The sequence below is a fragment of the Carcharhinus amblyrhynchos genome, chromosome 7 (assembly GCF_965287045.1).
Source record: "Carcharhinus amblyrhynchos chromosome 7, sCarAmb.v2.hapA, whole genome shotgun sequence".
In the NCBI taxonomy this organism is placed as follows: Eukaryota; Metazoa; Chordata; class Chondrichthyes; order Carcharhiniformes; family Carcharhinidae; genus Carcharhinus; species Carcharhinus amblyrhynchos.
This window is the reverse complement of record NC_137330.1, coordinates 32,024,608-32,042,393: the sequence shown is the minus strand read 5'-3', so window position 1 is coordinate 32,042,393 and position 17,786 is coordinate 32,024,608. Positions and strand designations below refer to the sequence as shown.

Sequence of the window (17,786 nt, the reverse complement as noted above, 5' to 3'; positions counted from 1 at the left end):
CCCGTGGTCAGTGTGAGAAATTACACCCAGTGCTCAGTGTGGGTAATTACACCTTGTGCTCAGTGTGGGTAATTACACCCCGTGCTCAGTGTGAGTAATTACACCCCGTGGTCAGTGATAGCCACTGATAGCAAATGTGCACCAAGGACACTTGGAAATGTGCAGCTTCCATAATCCGTTGGGTTTTTGCTCAATCAATACCGAGTCTGTTTCTCACTTCTTGCGCCTACCTACTTTTCTCCATCAGTTTCACGTCTCCTGACACTAGGAACTCTACCATTCCATAATTCGTTGGGGAGCTAAGTGACACTTCACGAAATGAGCAGAAGTAAAATTTTGTCCTGATACTGGTCAATTAAAAATGGTGCAGGTGGAAATCAGGCAGAAGTTTCTCCCCACATCTCCTTGCTATTCTCCTTTTAAATTTATGCTTTTGCTGGTCTTCTGTATCTCTTGGTGCTCTCAATATCTGAATTATTATTAATCATTGTTGAGGGGATGTTAAATCTCTTTCTAAAAATCAAATATTGTTTGTATTTAAGAATTAACTGCAAAATGGCCTGACTAAAAATTCAGATGGCACAAAGTGGAAAAAAAGATCGAACTTCAATTTCTTTAGCACAGCCTGAACTGAGTGCAGACGGGCGTAGGGTTGACAGGATAAAGGAAATGAATGGGTGGCTCAGGGATTGGTGTGGGAGGAATGGGTTCGAATTTATGGGGCATTGGCACCAGTATTGGAGTAGGTGGGACTTGTTCGGGCGGGATGGGGTTGGTCTGAATCGTACTGGGACCAGAGTGTTGGCGAATCGAGTAAAGAGGACTGTAGACAGGGCTTTAAACTAATTAGGGGGGGGGGAGGGTGCGAGGGTAGGTGACGCTACGAGGTCTAAAGTTAAGGATAGGGTACAGGTAAGGGAAGAGGCCAAGGATGTCCCAATTGGTGGCGTTATGGCAAATAGGGTCCAGGTGAAGGCTGGGATGAAAGCGCTTTATCTGAATGCACGAAGCATTCGGAATAAAGTGGATGAGCTGGTGGCGCAGATCGACACAAATGGATACGATCTGGTGGCCATTACAGAGACGTGGCTGCAAGGTGACAGGGACTGGGAGATGAATGTACAGGGCTATCAAGTGTTTAGGAAGGATAGGCAGGAGGAAAGAGGGGGTGGCGTAGCTCTGCTGATTAAGGATAGTATCAAGGTGGTAGCAAGGGATGATATCGGAGCCAAAGAGCAGAACGTGGAATCGTTGTGGGTGGAGATTAGGAACAGCAAAGGGAGGAAGACGCTGGTGGGTGTCGTCTATAGGCCCCCGAATAATGATCTGGAGGTGGGGCGGGCTGTTAACACGCAAATAAGTGCGGCGTGCAGGAATGGGACGGCAGTAGTTATGGGAGATTTCAATCTGCATATTGATTGGTCGACCCATGTTGGACGAGGTGGGCTCGAGGAGGAGTTCTTGGAATGCTGCCGGGATAATTTCCTTGAACAGTGTGTGTTGGAGCCGACGAGGGAGCGAGCTATCTTGGATCTGGTGCTATGTAATGAGGCGGGTAGAATTAGGGACCTTGCGGTGAAGGATCCTCTTGGAGAGAGTGATCATTGTATGGTGGAGTTTCTGGTGCAGATGGAGGAGGAGAAAGTGGGTTCCCGGACACGCGTCCTTTGTTTGAATAGAGGGGAGTATGGTAGGATGAGAGAAGAATTGGCAAATGTGGACTGGGGGAGTGCGTTGGAAGGTAGGTCTGCTGAGGAGCAGTGGAGGATCTTTAAGGAGATCTTTCTTGGTGCTCAGCAGAAATTTATTCCGATGGTTAAAAAGGACAGTAGGAAGAGAGGTAATAAGCCGTGGATAACGAAGGAGGTGAAGGAAAGTGTTAAATTAAAAGCGGAGGAATTTAGAGTAGCTAAGAGCAGTGGGCGAGAAGAGGATTGGGAAAGGTTTAAATGTCAACAAAGATTGACAAAGAAGTTGATAAAGGAGGGTAGGAGAAGCTATGAGGCTGGGCTAGCACTTAATATAAAAAAGGATAGCAAGAGTTTTTATAAATATATAAAAAGGAAGAGGCTGGCTAGGGTGAACGTTGGTCCTTTAGAGGATGAGAAAGGGGAGCTAGTGGTAGGGGATGGGGATATGGCTAAGGTCTTGAATAACTTTTTTGTTTCTGTCTTCACGGAGGAGGACGTGAATAATTTGCCGGGTGTTAGCGATGGAAAGGTGGTAGGAATGGAGGGTCTTAATGACATTACTGTTACTAGAGAGGTGGTGCTCGACAGACTGGAGGGGCTGATTGTGGACAAGTCCCCAGGACCGGATGGAATGCATCCGAGGGTTCTGAAAGAAATGGCGGAGGTTATAGTGGATGCCTTGGTGGTTATTTTCCAGACGTCGCTGGATTCCGGGGAAGTGCCGGAAGATTGGAAAACGGCTAATGTTACGCCGTTGTTTAAGAAGGGTGCCAGGCAAAAGGCGGGGAATTATAGGCCGGTTAGTTTAACGTCTGTGGTAGGTAAAATGTTAGAATCCGTCATTAAGGAGGAAATTGCGAGGCATCTTGAAGGGAATTGCTTGATAGGGCGGACGCAACACGGTTTTATTAAAGGGAAGTCGTGTCTGACAAATTTACTGGAGTTCTATGAGGATGTGTCTAGGGCAGTGGATAGAGGAGAGCCGGTGGATGTGGTCTTTCTGGATTTTCAGAAGGCGTTTGACAAGGTACCTCACAAGAGGTTATTGCAGAAGGTCAGGGGACATGGAGTTGGGGGTAGGGTGTTAGCGTGGATAGAGGATTGGTTGTCAAATAGGAGGCAGAGAGTGGGGGTCAATGGGTGCTATTCGGATTGGCGGTTGGTGACTAGTGGGGTGCCCCAGGGGTCGGTGCTGGGGCCTCAGCTATTTACCATTTATATAGATGATCTGGAGGAGGGAACCGAGTGCAGGGTGTCGAAATTTGCTGATGACACCAAGATTGGGGGAAAGGCAAATTGTGCGGAGGGTGTAGAGAGTCTGCAGAAGGATCTAGATAGGCTGGGCGAATGGGCCAGGAAATGGCAAATGGAATTTAATGTTGGCAAGTGTGAGGTGGTCCACTTTGGTAGGAAGAATGGTAGGAAGGACTATTACTTACGTGGCGAAAAACTGCAGCAGGCGACGGTGCAGAGGGACCTCGGGGTCCTTGTGCATGAGTCGCAAAAACCCAGCTTGCAGGTGCAGCAGGTGGTCAGGAAGGCGAATGGGATGCTGGCCTTCATAGCGAGGGGGATTGAATATAAAAGTAGGGAGGTCTTGCTGCAGCTGTATAGGGCATTGGTGAGGCCGCAGCTGGAGTACTGTGTGCAGTTTTGGGCGCCGCACCTGCGCAAGGATATTTTGGCCCTGGAGGGAGTGCAGAGGAGGTTTACTAGGCTGATACCGGAGTTGAGGGGATTGAGCTATGAGGAGAGGCTGAATAAACTAGGCTTGTACTCGTTAGAGTTTAGAAGAATGAGGGGAGATCTCATTGAGACTTATAAGATGATGAATGGGATGGATAGGATAGAGGTGGAGAGACTCTTCCCGCTCAAAAAAGACAGTAGGACTAGGGGGCACAGCCTCAAGATAAAGGGGAGGCGGTTTAGAACGGAGTTGAGGAGGAACTTCTTCACTCAAAGGGTGGTGAATCTCTGGAATTCTCTGCCTGTTGAAGTGGTGGAGGCTGCCTCGCTAAATATTTTTAAGAAGCAGGTTGATGGGTTCTTGATAAGAGAGGGGATTAAGGGTTATGGGGAGAGGGCGGGAAAGTGGAACTGAGCCACAACAGATCAGCCATGATCTTATTGAATGGCGGGGCAGGCTCGAAGGGCTAGATGGCCTACTCCTGCTCCTATTTCTTATGTTCTTATGTTCTTATATTTTATTACCTCAGGATGTTTAGATGTGCTTCATAACCAGTGAAGAAGTTTTAAGCGTATTCACAGTTGTAATGCAATATCCAAATTATACACAGCAACATCTCAGAAAGGCAATGAATTAAAAGATTAATCTGTTTTCAGTGGTGTTGGTTGAGGAGTAGGCAGTTGCGATCTCATCAGGAAAGACTATAGTTCTTTTTGAACAAATGTAATAGAATCTTTTACACAGGACAAATGTAGATGTTCCTCTGGCCTCTTCTGGTATATTCATTCAATAGTATTTCATAGAGATAGTATTTCATAGAATCCCGATAGAAGACCATTCAGCCCACCAAGTCTGCACCAATTCTCTGACAGTCAAATCTATCCAGGCCTGATCCCTGTAACCCTACGCATTTACTCCAGTAATCACCCTAACCTACACATTTTGAGCTACTAAGGGGCAATTTTGCCATTTTGACTCACTACAGGCTAATCCACACAAAGGACCTGCACACCTTTAGACAATGGGGAGAAACCAGAACACTCAGAGGAAATTTTCACAGATAAAAAGAGGTTAACACTGCTGCTTTACAACGCCAGGGACCTGGGTTCGATTCCTGGCTTGGTCACTGTGTGTGCGGAGTTTGAACATTCTACCCGTGTCTATGTGGGTTTCCTCCGGGTGCTCTGGTTTCCTCCCACAGTTTGAAAGATGTGCTCGTTAGGTGCATTGACCCGAACAAATACTGGACTGTGGCAACTAGAGGAATTTCACAGTAACTTTATTGCAGTGTTAATGTAAGCCTTTCTTATGACTAATAAATCAGCTTTAAAAGAAAATGTACAAACTGCACACAGACAGTCATCCAACGTCAGAATTGAATCTTGCTGTTAGCCAACAGAGCTAACCACTGTGCCACCCTGAATTATTATAAATATATACCTGAATTAGATTCCCAATGGGAACCAAGTGGCTAAAGGCACAGATACTAATCCTGGGTTGAGACGAAAGTGAAGTGTACAAGAGGCCATTTTCAGAGGAAATGGAGAGTGTCAGATTGGGGAGAAAATGTAAGAGTGAAGGAGGCACAAGAGACTGGAACAAGAAATTACATGGGCAAACAATTTAAACAAAGGAATTGCAGTGTGTTCTTAACTGTATCTAACCCAGCCATTCCAACCAAAAAGTCCATGCCAGTGTTTATGCTGCACTCGAGTCTTCTCCCATTTTTCTAAATCCACCTTCTATTTTCTTTACTATCAGGATGTACTTTAAAAACAGATACAATTTCCCATTTTTATTTTTCTGGATGGAGTTTAAAGTAAACTGAAATCCTCATAAGACAATGGAGGACTGCCAACTAGCTACAATATACAAGCTTGCATTCTACCAAGTTGAATGACACAGAACATTCAATCTCCTGGTCAGCATGAAAGATCCATCCACTGTTATTGGCTTTATACTTTTTATTTTTTGTAAAGTTTCTGAAATAAGACCTCAAAATGCAATTATGTGTTCTAAAAACAATGACTACAAAAGTCATTAATTAATCAAATTTCCCTGGAATATACAGCCAGCAGGATAGTTTTAAGAGTCTGTGTTATCAAGCAGAGGAAAATCAGAGATCAGAATGCTGTACTGAAACTCTCTCTCTTTGGCTCTCTAAAGTATTGTGCCCAGATTTTGCAAAGTAACCATCCTACTGTAAACCAAGACCTTTTGGGAATAAAAAGTGGGATCTGCCCTATTCAACTACACCCAGGAAGAAAACTGGACAAAATGGTGACACCATTGAATCACTGCATCAAGGCCAGCCAAAAAATAGCTAATCATATATTCATTTGTTTTATCGTATTCACAAACTGTAAAAAAATTCCTGTTATTCTATCATCTGTCCCAGGGTGTGTGTGAGCTCAACGTATGTGTCTGACGTATGAACGGTGATATTGATTTACCTAGTTTTATTTTAAATTCAGGAAATAGTTTCAATTAACTTATCTTGTACTTTGTTTAAACTCAGAAAACCTATCTAGTTCTTTACAATCTGAAAGTTTACACAGTGGGACTGTTGTTGTATTGGCAAAGCACACCCTCTCTAAATTCGCAAAAAAGCCCTGTTGCAATTGTAAAATAAAGGAGTTGCTTTATCCCCCCTCACCTGACTGTAACATGTGCTTGTCTAGTTTCCCCTTAAAGGTATTTCTACTAATCGCTTCAACTGCTCTGAGTGACATGAAACTCCATATTCTTTGGGTGAAGAAGCATCATTTGAATTTGCTATTGAAATTCTTGCTGATCATCTTGCATTGATGGCTTCCAGTTCTGCTTTTCCTCATAACAAGAAATATTCTATGCATCCATTCCATCAAAATCATTCCTAATTTTAAAGACTGCTATTAGGTCAATCTCTTTAAGTTGTCAATGCAGTGTAAATTAAATAATAATGCATTAAATAAAGCCTACAGGAAAAAAAATGCTTTATTTCCAATTCTAGATAAGTCAACATGAAAAAAAGGTATTTTAGCTTATTATATTCAGTTTATGTTTCTTCAGAACTTATTCTATCTTGCACATTTTATTTTATCCATAGACACAACACTAAAGGACAATTATAGACATATATGCAGACTTGTTGGTTAAGGTTCAATAATTTTATTGTTCCACACCCATTAAGTTACAATGTGGCTCTAATTGTGGTGAAAACATAAGGTGCATTAGCTATGTGTCACTTTTAGATTATTGCCATTCTTTTGCCGACATTATTGTTTATTCCTAAGAGATAGCACAGGCTGTCAAGCTATTTAGTGAGTACAGGCATTATCTTCACTAGGTCACATCAGCTGAACTCAGGTGATTTGATATAAAAATGACAACTGTGTCCTATCACAGTACTAAATATTTTTAATATTCATGGTATCAGAAATTGGCAACATCAGTAGCATTGATCACAGTTGAGGCCAAATTACACAATGCCAGCAGTACATTAATGTTGAGAAAGATAACTTTATCAACATCTTTTACAGTGTTACCAGAAACTACACCCAAAGGATAATGTGTTCATTAGGTGAACTTGTGTTATGAAACATGGAATTCAATGAAATATTTTCTTTACACAGTAATACAGATATGAACATCTAACTTGTGGTAACCAGACATTACATAATTCAGAAGGTATAATAAGATAGTACGGATATATATTGCTTGGGAATAGACTCATACTGGAGGTGGTCCCAGAAATGGAAAGACGTTTAATTTCCTTTCAGAAGGCTACCCTTGGCATTCTTGTCTATATGTGCAATGAAAGGGTAGAGAAGTTGAAAGCATAAATTTCCTGCCGAGCATAGCATGCGTACCATTCTTGCTGTGTCTCACTCACTTCCCCGCTAATCAACACAACCTTAACCACAGAAAAACATTAAACTCCGTTTGAACCTGTCTTTTCAGGCCATGTTTCAAGCCTATCTACTTCTCCTGTTGTTCAACTCCTGGAATTGCAGCCCACTAGTACTGTCATTCACCCTGAGCAAAACAGTACCTCACAGCAACCAACATCACTCTCACCAAAGACAGAAGCAATAGCACACACACCAGAGCAGATAGCACTGCTGAATGCAGTGCACAGATGGGAAAGGACAAAAACATGTATTTAATCAGGATGTTAAATATTGGGAATAAATATTTAATCGGAGATAGCAAAATATTGGAAAGATCAAAACTATTTATCTTTGTCATCTTCCACCACAAACTCCATTCCCTAACTACTAAATCTATCCCTTTTCTTGGCAACAGTCTAAGGTTGAACGAGATTGTTTGTAGTCTTGGTGTCATCTTTAACCCAAAGATAAGCTTCCAGCCACATCTGTTCAATCACTAAGATCACCTATTTCTATCTCAATCCCACTGCTTAACACAGACTGACTCAGCTCCTCTGCTGTTGAAACCAGCATCCTTTTCCTTGTTACCTCCCAGTTTGACTATTCCAATGCACTCTGGCTGGCCTCCAACATTCGACCTCTCTAAACTTGAAGTCGTTCAAAAATCTACTGCCCCATTTTTAAGCCAAGTCCATCAAACCTGTGCTTACTGACTTATATTTTCAAATCTCTTTATGATCTTGCCCCTTCCTAGCTCTGTAATCTCCACCTGTACTCCTTTAATTCTGACATCTTGAGCATCCCTAATTTTAAATCCTCCGTCACCAGTGGCCATGTCTCCCACTGCCTGCGCCATTAGCCCTGGAATTTGCTCCCTAAACTTCTCCACCCTTGTATCTCTTTCTCTTTTGAGACACTCCTTAAAACCCACCACTTTATTTGCCTTAACATTTTCTTATGGGGCTCAATATCAAACTTTGCTTTATACCACCTATCCTAGTACCTTTTATTACATGAAAGGCCCTATATGAATATCCATTGTTGTTGATAATGTTAGTCACATAATGTTAAATGTTCCTTTTGGAATTACAACAATGGAATAAATGAAGCAGTCATGTCAGGCTGCTGTTGCTAATTTATGGGAAAAGGGTTGTAAGTGTTGGCCTCACTGAACAAGACTTGTGTGATACAGGAGTGGGCATCAAATTGGCTGATACTGCAGGCGATCTCCATATCATTCTACAAGAGGCAAGAAGGTCATGGGAGAATGTGGCTTTAACTCCTGCAGCAGTGCAATCCTAATGATAGAAATTTCCTTGCAGTAGCTGGTGAAACACACAATCCCAACAGTGCAGAAAGAGGGCATTCGGCCCATCAAGTCTGCACTAACAACAATCCCATTTTGGCCCTATCCCCATAGCCCCACATATTTACCCTGCTAATTCCCCTAACATACACATCCCGGGACTCTAAGAGGCAATTTAGAATTGCTAATGCACCTAAACCCACATGCCTAACTGGAGCACCTGGAGGAAACCCACGCAGACACAGGGAGAACATGCAAACTCCACACAGACAGTGGCCCAAGCCGGGAATTGAACCAGAGTTCCTAGAGCTGTGAGGCAGCAGTGCTAACCATTGTGCCACCCCAAATTCTGAGTCATTGTCAAGTAGCTGTTCCTGAGCCTGCAGACATGGTGCTGGCATAACTGAGAATACAAACTGTTTACATCTGACATCTCTTGGTGTCCTGAAAATACTTACATTGAATTTCTTTGTCCTCTACATGAAATTCTGATATCGGCTCATGTTGAAGTAAGTTGAAAATAAGGACTGCAGCAATCGATTTCTACCCCCTCATATCTTGCATAGAATGGCAAGAAAAATAATTACAGGACCTTTAAGAGCTTGCTCTAATGTTTATTTTAAACGGGCAGGGAATTATTTAGCCCAAGGCAGCAATTAATAGTTTGTCATTTGCCATATTCAAAAACAGATGGAAAGATGAAACTGATAGCAAATGAAGAAAGAGAAACTTCAGCAACAAATAAGTGAGGACATTTTTTGTTTTTGAAGGATAATGTAAAATAGCAATATCAGTCACCGGTATACACTTTTCCTAATTTTAATTCCCATTGATTTCATTGATCTTTCCCTTTTTACATTATTATCCAATGTCTTATTACTTCCAGCCTCTGAAAATATAAATACAAGAAAATGGTTCTGCTAAAACTCAATACATTAATCCTACTTGCACTGCATATATAAGAGCATGAATGGAAAATGAGATTTATACAAAACTCTGGTGTTTTTGAGGTATCATAGCTTTTAAAACTAAGACTAATTTATCCATCATGGATGTGGAATAAGATCATGCTACAGCATCAGGAGTTGACCGATTTAAGGTATATCTTTATCAAATTCACAGACAAAATACATTGTAATATGACAGGTGACATCATTCCACCCCCCAGAAGATACCATTTCGGCACAGTCTTCCTCATCGTAGGCATTGTTTGGTTCTCCATTTCGCCACTTGTTGAAGGTCTGCAAGGGCGACCCATCTGTAAAGACAAACTGGCCTTCCTCCTCCAGATCATTAACACCAATGAATACTCTGCTGAGACCTGCTTCACTGATGTAAGAAGCAATGAGGCTATTGGTTGCTTCATCTTTTGGCATTATAAGAAGTCCTCCTCGGTCACGGCAATACTCATGGGCATCTGTGTATCTCTTCTCTTCCTTCACCAGTAGGTAAATCTTATTTTCTACCTCTCGTACTCCAGCAACAGCTGCAGGGGAGGGCAGTGCTGAAAAGTGAGCACTTTGATTTCTGTTATATTTAATAAGATATAAGCAGCTTTATAAAGACACATACGCGCCCCCATGCAAATTATGACTTAAGCTGGCATGCCTACTCCCATAAGTTTATAAAACGTAGAGTCTCTACAATGCAGTAGGAGGTAATTTGACTCATTGAATCTGCACTGACTCTCCAGTGGAGCATCTTACCCAAGCCTTATTGCCATGACCCCACATGTTTACCCCACTAATTCCCTTAATCAATACATTGTTGGACACTAAGGGACAATTTACAATGGCCAATCAACCTAAACTGTACATCTTTGTACTGTGGGAGGAAACCAAAGCACCTGGAGGAAACCCAGGCAGATATGGGGAGAATGTGCAAACTCCACACAGACAGTCGCCAAAGGCTGCAATTTAACCTGGATCCCTGGAGCTGTGAGGCAGTGGTGCCAGTCACTATGCCACCATTCATCAAAATGCATGCATATATTGGTTTTGGGTAAAAGGGCACAATATAAAATATAGAGAGTGTGATTAAATACCAGAGTACTCTAAGTGATTTCAGGAAAAATAAATTGGCTAGTTCAGATGTCAGACAAAATTTACCATGGTGAATGTGAGGTGATACATTTTGAGAGCAAGAATATGGAGAGAATAATACATACATTTATTTCATAGATTTTAAAAAGGAATGGAGAAGCCATATCTTGCATTACAACAGTGACAACACCTCAAAAGTGCTTTATTGACTATAAAATGCTTTAGTAACTTCTTGAGGTTGTGGAATTAACTATATGAATACAAGTTCAAGTTCGTAAAATTCACAAATCTTTAAAAATAGGAGAATTAGTTGATAAAATGTAGAAGGAGATGATTGTTGAAATTTATTATTTGGTATATAAAAGCAATGAAATAATATTAAATTTAGTTAAACCAATATTTAGGCCATAGTTATGGCATCTAATTAATGGCAAGAAATAAGTAACAGATAAGAAAGATCTACAGATGATAATATTACAAATGAGAGGTTGGGTAGTTGTGACAAGAACCAGAGAAACTGGCCTCTTTTCATTAGATGAAAAGAAGGCTAAAGGAAATCTGATACAGATGTATAAAATTAAGAATTTTGATGAAATAATTCTGAAATGATTGTTTCCACTGGTCAGTTTACCTGTAACTAAAGTGCATAAATTTATGATCAATGCCAAAAGAAGAAAGGAAGAGACTAAGACGTTTGTTAAAATTATGCACAGAGCAGGACACGAAACCCTAACCAGAAATAATGGTGGGAACTAAGTTCTTAATGTTTCTAAAAGAAAAGTACATCATTATTTTGGAACAAAAAAGGTTAAAATGAGTGTCACTAAATGGTAGCTCTTTTAAAAGAGTCAGGACAAATGCAGGCCCAAATAGCCTCCGTTTATGCTGTAAAATTTAATAATTAAATTTAAACTAGGATGATCCAAATGTCTCTAAACTTCCCCTAAATTTCATGGCTAAGGATCAAAGAATCATAGAATCCCTGAAGTGCAGAAGAAGGCCATTTGGCCTATCCAGCCTGCACTGGCAACAATCCCACCTGACCCTATCCCAGTAACTCCCCCCCATATTTAACCTGCTAATCCCCTGACATTAGGGGCAATTTATCATGGCCAATACACCCAACCGCACATCTTTGGACTGTGGAAGGAAACCAGAGACCTGGAGGAAAACCCATGCAGACACACAGAGAACATGCAAACTCCACAGAGACAGTCATCAGAGGCCGGAATTGAACCCAGGTCCCTGGCGCTGAAAGACAGCAATGCTAACTACTGTGCCACCCTGACACCTGTCTACATTGGATTGCACTGAACTTGTGAAAACCACTGCAAAAGGTGGCCAAATTTTATAAACAATTCTTATTATGCATAAATCAAGTTTCCAACAATCTTTAACACTGGTTTTAAAAATCCTACTGGTATCTGTTTTCACTCACAAGAACTGACAGTGTCCCCATATCACAGTAATGAGCACGGCTGATTGTGCCTGTTTGAGGAGGCAATTCTCAAATTAAACTCCCTTTTGAGTCCAGACATTAGTGGCATGTTTTAAATATTTTTACATATTAAATAATATCTCATTTAGTAAGGAACTGACCAGTGTAAAATGAAACTAGTAAATGATACCACATAGATATTCTAAGTAATGTTTGGTGATTTAAGGTCACAGACAGTGGATTGAACACTTATCAATTTATTTTATTTTCAGCTGTTTGATTAAAACTGCATCACTGTTAAATATATGATTGAAAATGTTTTAACACAAGAAAAAAATTTACATTCTATAGGCTACTCAATAACATTAGCTCATGGAAAATTTTGCACTTGTTGGCACGCAAATTAATTTGGTGGAAACTTGATCCATAACTGCACTTGAGAAAAACAAAGGAATTTCAAGCACAATTTGCACCTAGATTGACGATTGCACCCTAACTCTACCCTAATATATTTAATTGTACAACTTCTTGTTGAGCACAATAAGTTAAACAAAGGGATTACAGCCTTAAATACATATATGCCTGCAATTTGCAGTTTTGCAGTTTAAAAAATTAATGACCGAATCATTGTCTGCTTGAAAAGGCAAAGTAAATTACATGACAGTAAGAAGTGAAATGCTATAGGCATTCTAATACTATAGCAAAGAGCTCTTACTTAGAATGAATGATCAAACTTACCATTTTTAATGAAATTGAGTTCGTTTGTTAACTGTGTCACAAGAATGTCCATTTCTCCAATTACCTTTCTCAGTGGGCCACATTCACATGGTAAGCCTGAGGAGATTGCACAGGATATTACTTAAGGACAGATTTAAAGAATCATGCACGTCATAAAGCAGGGCTATAGTTAATAGAATTTCCAATAACTCTACCTGGATCTCCGCTTTCCCCTTTTGCTCCGAGATCACCAGTCTCTCCTTTGCTTCCTGATAAATTAAAGAAACAAAAAATTGAGCGTCTCAGTTCTTATTAAGACCTTAAATCTCTCATCCCTCAAAATCCTCTTAATTTCTGCTGAACTTTCACCTTAGCTTTGACATAGTTTAATGTTCCATCTGGAAAGCAAGACAGTGAAGCATAATACTGGAGCCAACCTTTACTACATGTTACATTTACTTACAGAGTGAAATATTACAAGCATTCACCTCCATGAGCCAATGCTATTGAGTGGCCTATAGAATGTAATTTTTTTTCTTGTGTTAAAACATTTTCACTCAAAACACCCCAGAGTTTCAATCGTTTCTCTTTAAATGTGCTCAAGTGAAACTGCAATTAATGCCCTCCATCTGCATATAATTAAACAAAAGTAATAAATATTTAACACTTAAAGTGTCCATCATACCCATTCTATGATCTAATCATAGTTGAATATAAATAATAATATTTCTGATAAAATATTTATCTTATTTTTGATTCACATGTCTGCACATGCCTTTTCTCCAATAAATTTTATTTCTTTTTGTCAAATTTTCCAATAATTTCCTAATTATTTTGTTCAGTTTTATCATGGAAGTGGCATTTCTAAACTGGCCACAAAGTAATTCAATCTTCTCACCAGTAATGGTGCTCTAAGACCTGAGTTTTAAATGTTATGGTTCCTCAGCCTGTGTTATAAAGAATCAGCCAAGCTCCAAACAACTCCACTTCCCTGCTTTCCAGTTTTTCTTAGTTTTTTTTCTATTAATAATCACATAGAATCAAAATATTATGTGAAACTGAAAAAAAAATGCATGATTTTAAGCTGGGACTGAATGTGTCTATGTGCTCCAGTCTAATTATCTCCTTCTCTTCTGATTCTGTCTCATCTGATGGTAACATGTGGTCTTGACTTCCCATATGCAAAATGACAAAGGGATCAAATAATATAAATAATTACGACGCTGACTTTAATTTTATGAGTCTATAATCCCAACAGGGATCATTCCCACCAGAAGCAGAAATTGGAAATTCTAATGCAAGTGCCCATGATTTACTGACTAAATCATGGATAATGCACACCAGAATTTTCCCGTGCCTTTGCCTTAAGCAGACCAAAATACAATAGAGACAACATCTAATTAAACTGCTTTTTCCTTCAGGCAGAGAGCATTACATGTCTGGGACAAAAATTAAATATTCCGGTTTAATCTACTCCATGATTTTCTGACCAGGAAAATGGAACAATTTGGGAAATTTCTGATGTGTGCCCACAATGGCTATGCATCTTTGCCAGAGAATTGACTCTGAATGTATTCTGCATTGTCAGGATTCTATGATCCATCTCTTTATTTAAACAAGGTACATGGACCAGCAACAACTAATACCTCTTACACATTCAAAAAGGTACAGCCCAATTGGTACATGAACTGTCAGGTTTGGAACAAAGCCATACAATGAGGATGGCTCATAATCTATTTTTAGCCTAACCCTGGCTGGAATAGTAGTAATAGCATTACTATCAGCTCAGTTTTGTTTACAGAGATGGTGGGAAAATCAGCAAAGATATGCTGTTCAATGACCCTTAAATGGAAAGCATTTTCCTTTATAAATGTTGGATGAGGCAGGAACGGGCTTGACAGTGATACCAGGGAATGCCTGCGAACATTCAATGTCCAGACTCACAAATGGTGAATGGGCGTTTGGGTAAGGCACCAAAGGGCAGCCAAAGGCAATGAGATGAGGAGGAATTTCTTCTCTCAGAAGGTCGTGAGTCTTTGGAACTCCTTGCCTCAGACAGCTTGTCTCTCAGAAAGGCAGAGTCTTTCTGTATATTTAAGGCTGAGATAGATAGATTTTTGATGAGTTAGGGAATCAAGGGTTAGGGGAAAGGATAGTTAGAGGAAAGTGGACATGAGGAATGGCGGATCAGCCATGATCCTATTGAATGGCAGAGCAGGTTCGAGGGGCTTAATGACCTACTTCTGTTCCCATTTCTTATGCACTTTTGGTCAGTGTCTACAGAACTGTACTGTGTTTATGGGGAGAGGACAGAAAAACATTAGGTGGTGAAAATTTCAGACAAGTGATCATTGGACCTAATTCACACTATTAAACAAATTGAATTGTATTCACTTAAATGTATAGAATATCTTACTTCTAGGGCAACACACTGCCTTACAGTGCCTGGAACCTAGATTCGATTCCCAGCTTAGGTCACTGTCTGTATGGAGTTGGCACATTCTCCTCGTGTCTGTATGGGTTTCCTCTGGCTACTCTGGTTTCCTCCCACAGTCCAAAGATGTGTAGGTTAGATGAATTGGCCATGCTAAATTGCCCCTTGGTGTCAGTAAATACATGGGGTTGTGGAGATAGGGCCTGGATGGAATTGTGGTCAGTGCAGACTTGATGGGCTGAATGGCCCCCTTCTGCACTGTAGGATTCGATGATTCTATGACCTTTTATTGATAAAATGGAGCTGTCCTTATTATGTAAATAATACATTTTTACTTCTAGAAAGGAAACCATCTTATGTAGGATGACAATGTACCTATTTCAGTGCATCGTTCCAGTGCACCATAAGGCCATACCTAATATAAACAAATACATGTGCCTTTCCCAACCACACTTATCATGGCTGCAAGCCTCATACCTACTGCATGCAGACACAATCATTAAAAAAGGCACTATCTTCATACCTATGCCACTTTCTCACACCCCCACCACCCTCATCCCACACTCTCTTTGAATTTAACACCACAACCTTACCCTTCTGCCTTTTTCCTCTCAGACACCCAAGAGATACAACTTGGCCAGACAGTGGATGAATAGCCAAGATGAGAGTGAAGAAGATGCATAAGGTTCCACAGGCACAGCCACAATCTCAGATACTGACCATGTGTATAATTTAGGTGACAGCACAGTGGTGGGACAGAGTATGATGGGCTGCAGCCTGGTCAGGGGGAAAGAACTGTGCATATGCCAGCCCACCAGAGAGATTTTAAAAATAATTTACAGGATGTGTGTGTCACTGGTGAGACCAGCATTTATTGCCCATTCCTAGCTGTCCTTGAGAAGGTGGTGGCTGTCTTCTTGAACCACTGCAATCCATGTTGTGTAGATGGGGAGTATTTTTAGGGAGGGAGTTCAGGATTTTGACTCAATGACAGTGGAAGAACAGTGATATATTTCCAAGTCAGGATTGTGAGCGATTTGGAGGGGAACATTTAAGTTGTGATGTTCCCATGTATCTGCTGCCCTTGTCCTTCTAGATGGGTTTGGAAGTTGATGCCTAGAGAGCATTTGTGAACTCCTGCAGTGCACTCAGTAGATGCATACACTGCCGCTGCTGGTGGAGGGATTGAATGCTTGTGGAAGAGGTACTAATCAAGTGGACTGCTACAGAGGACTCAGATGAGGACTTCAAGGGACAACCAATAGGAGACTGCTGATGAGTTTGCACAACAAAATGCTGGGATCTGATGAATGGTCATCCACTTGAAATGTTAATTTTGTTTCTCTCTCCGCAATTGATGTATGACCTGCTGAGTATCTCCAGTATTTTCTGTTTTGTTTTGTCAGATTTCCAAACCCCAAAGTATTTTGCTTTTGATTTGAAATGCGTTGAGAAACCTGTGGTCAATGCCAAAAATCAGCAGCAACTTGGTGCAGGCTGGTGTGGAAAGCTTGGAATCTCTTCATTCCAACATGGTCAACTCCATTCCCACATTTGCAGACCGAACCAACATCTGATGGCTGACATCCCAATTTCTAACGCAGGGCACACAGCAGCCTCTTAATGTCTGGGTGTTGCAGTGCAAGCTCCATGCACAATCAGACTACTGCCATACAAGCATCACAGCTGTGAATTCCAAAATGCAAAGGGGGCTTGCAAGGTATCATATCAGTCTGGCAATAGGTTATTAGTTAGTTGAGGTACCCTCTCCTCCCCATCCCCTGGAAGAATAGTAGTTGCCTTACTTGCCATCCTTTCTCAGGAAGGCAGCATTCTTCCTCCCAACACTCTGCCAGAGCCCTTGTTGTTGCCTGTCAGCTGCTAGTCTAGTCTGCTATTAGTCATATTGAGATGGTGCAGTCCAGAGTCGGGTGTTCTAGGTCCACCTGAGGCTTCCTCCACTAAAAAACAGCAGCCTTCCATCAGCCGTGCTGCAGCCACTGGGGCAGCACTATTACATTGGAGCGCTAGAACAGGCAAAGACACATGGAAGACAAGAACTAAGGGAGCAGAAAAGGGTAATTTGCTGACTTTTCTATGCAATATGTATGATTTCATTTAAGTAGTTTTTGGAATGTTTATTTTGTAGCGGCTTTTATTTTTGCACTGTGGCCAAGTAGCCACTGAGATGGTCATTGACAAGAGAAATAACAAAGGACTATTGATGGATAGGGAGTTCAGGTTGCAATTACTGATGTTGCTCTCAATTGAATTTATGACGGACAAGCCAACCAGGAAGAGGTTGTTTAAGTTGACCTCTCTCTTCTTCCTCTTCCTTATGCCCCTGCTCCTCCTCGTCACGTTCCTGCTCTTCAGCTGTATACATTCTAGCTAATGACAAGCACTGTCTTTTCATGATAGTCAAGTTATGCAGCATGAATCAGACCACTGTCAAACTTGACACACATTCTGCTGAGTGATGAAAAGGTTCTGCAAAGGAGTCCTGTCAGCGGCTGCTTTGTTTTAGCACGTTCTGCTATGCCACTATTTGTGTGGCAGCATGGCTTTCTTTGTATGAACACACGTACTTGCATTGCAT

General features: G+C 41.0%; 1 protein-coding gene across 2 annotated transcripts in view; it reads right to left on the bottom strand.

Annotated features, from left to right (window-relative positions):
- Window positions 1-6,336: 6,336 nt before the first annotated feature.
- colec11 (collectin sub-family member 11) overlaps window positions 6,337-17,786 on the bottom strand; it is a 32,528-nt gene continuing 21,078 nt past the window's right edge. The window contains exons 5-7 of one of the 2 annotated variants that reach the window (XM_080192097.1): window positions 12,969-13,022; window positions 12,775-12,870; window positions 6,337-10,060 (exon numbers count right to left, since the gene is read on the bottom strand). In XM_080192097.1, the coding sequence (XP_080048223.1) occupies window positions 9,651-10,060; window positions 12,775-12,870; window positions 12,969-13,022 (560 nt within the window). In that variant the 3' untranslated portion in view covers window positions 6,337-9,650. The remainder of the gene's footprint in view (window positions 10,061-12,774; window positions 12,871-12,968; window positions 13,023-17,786) is intronic. The other variant, XM_080192098.1, reaches the window with a different exon arrangement.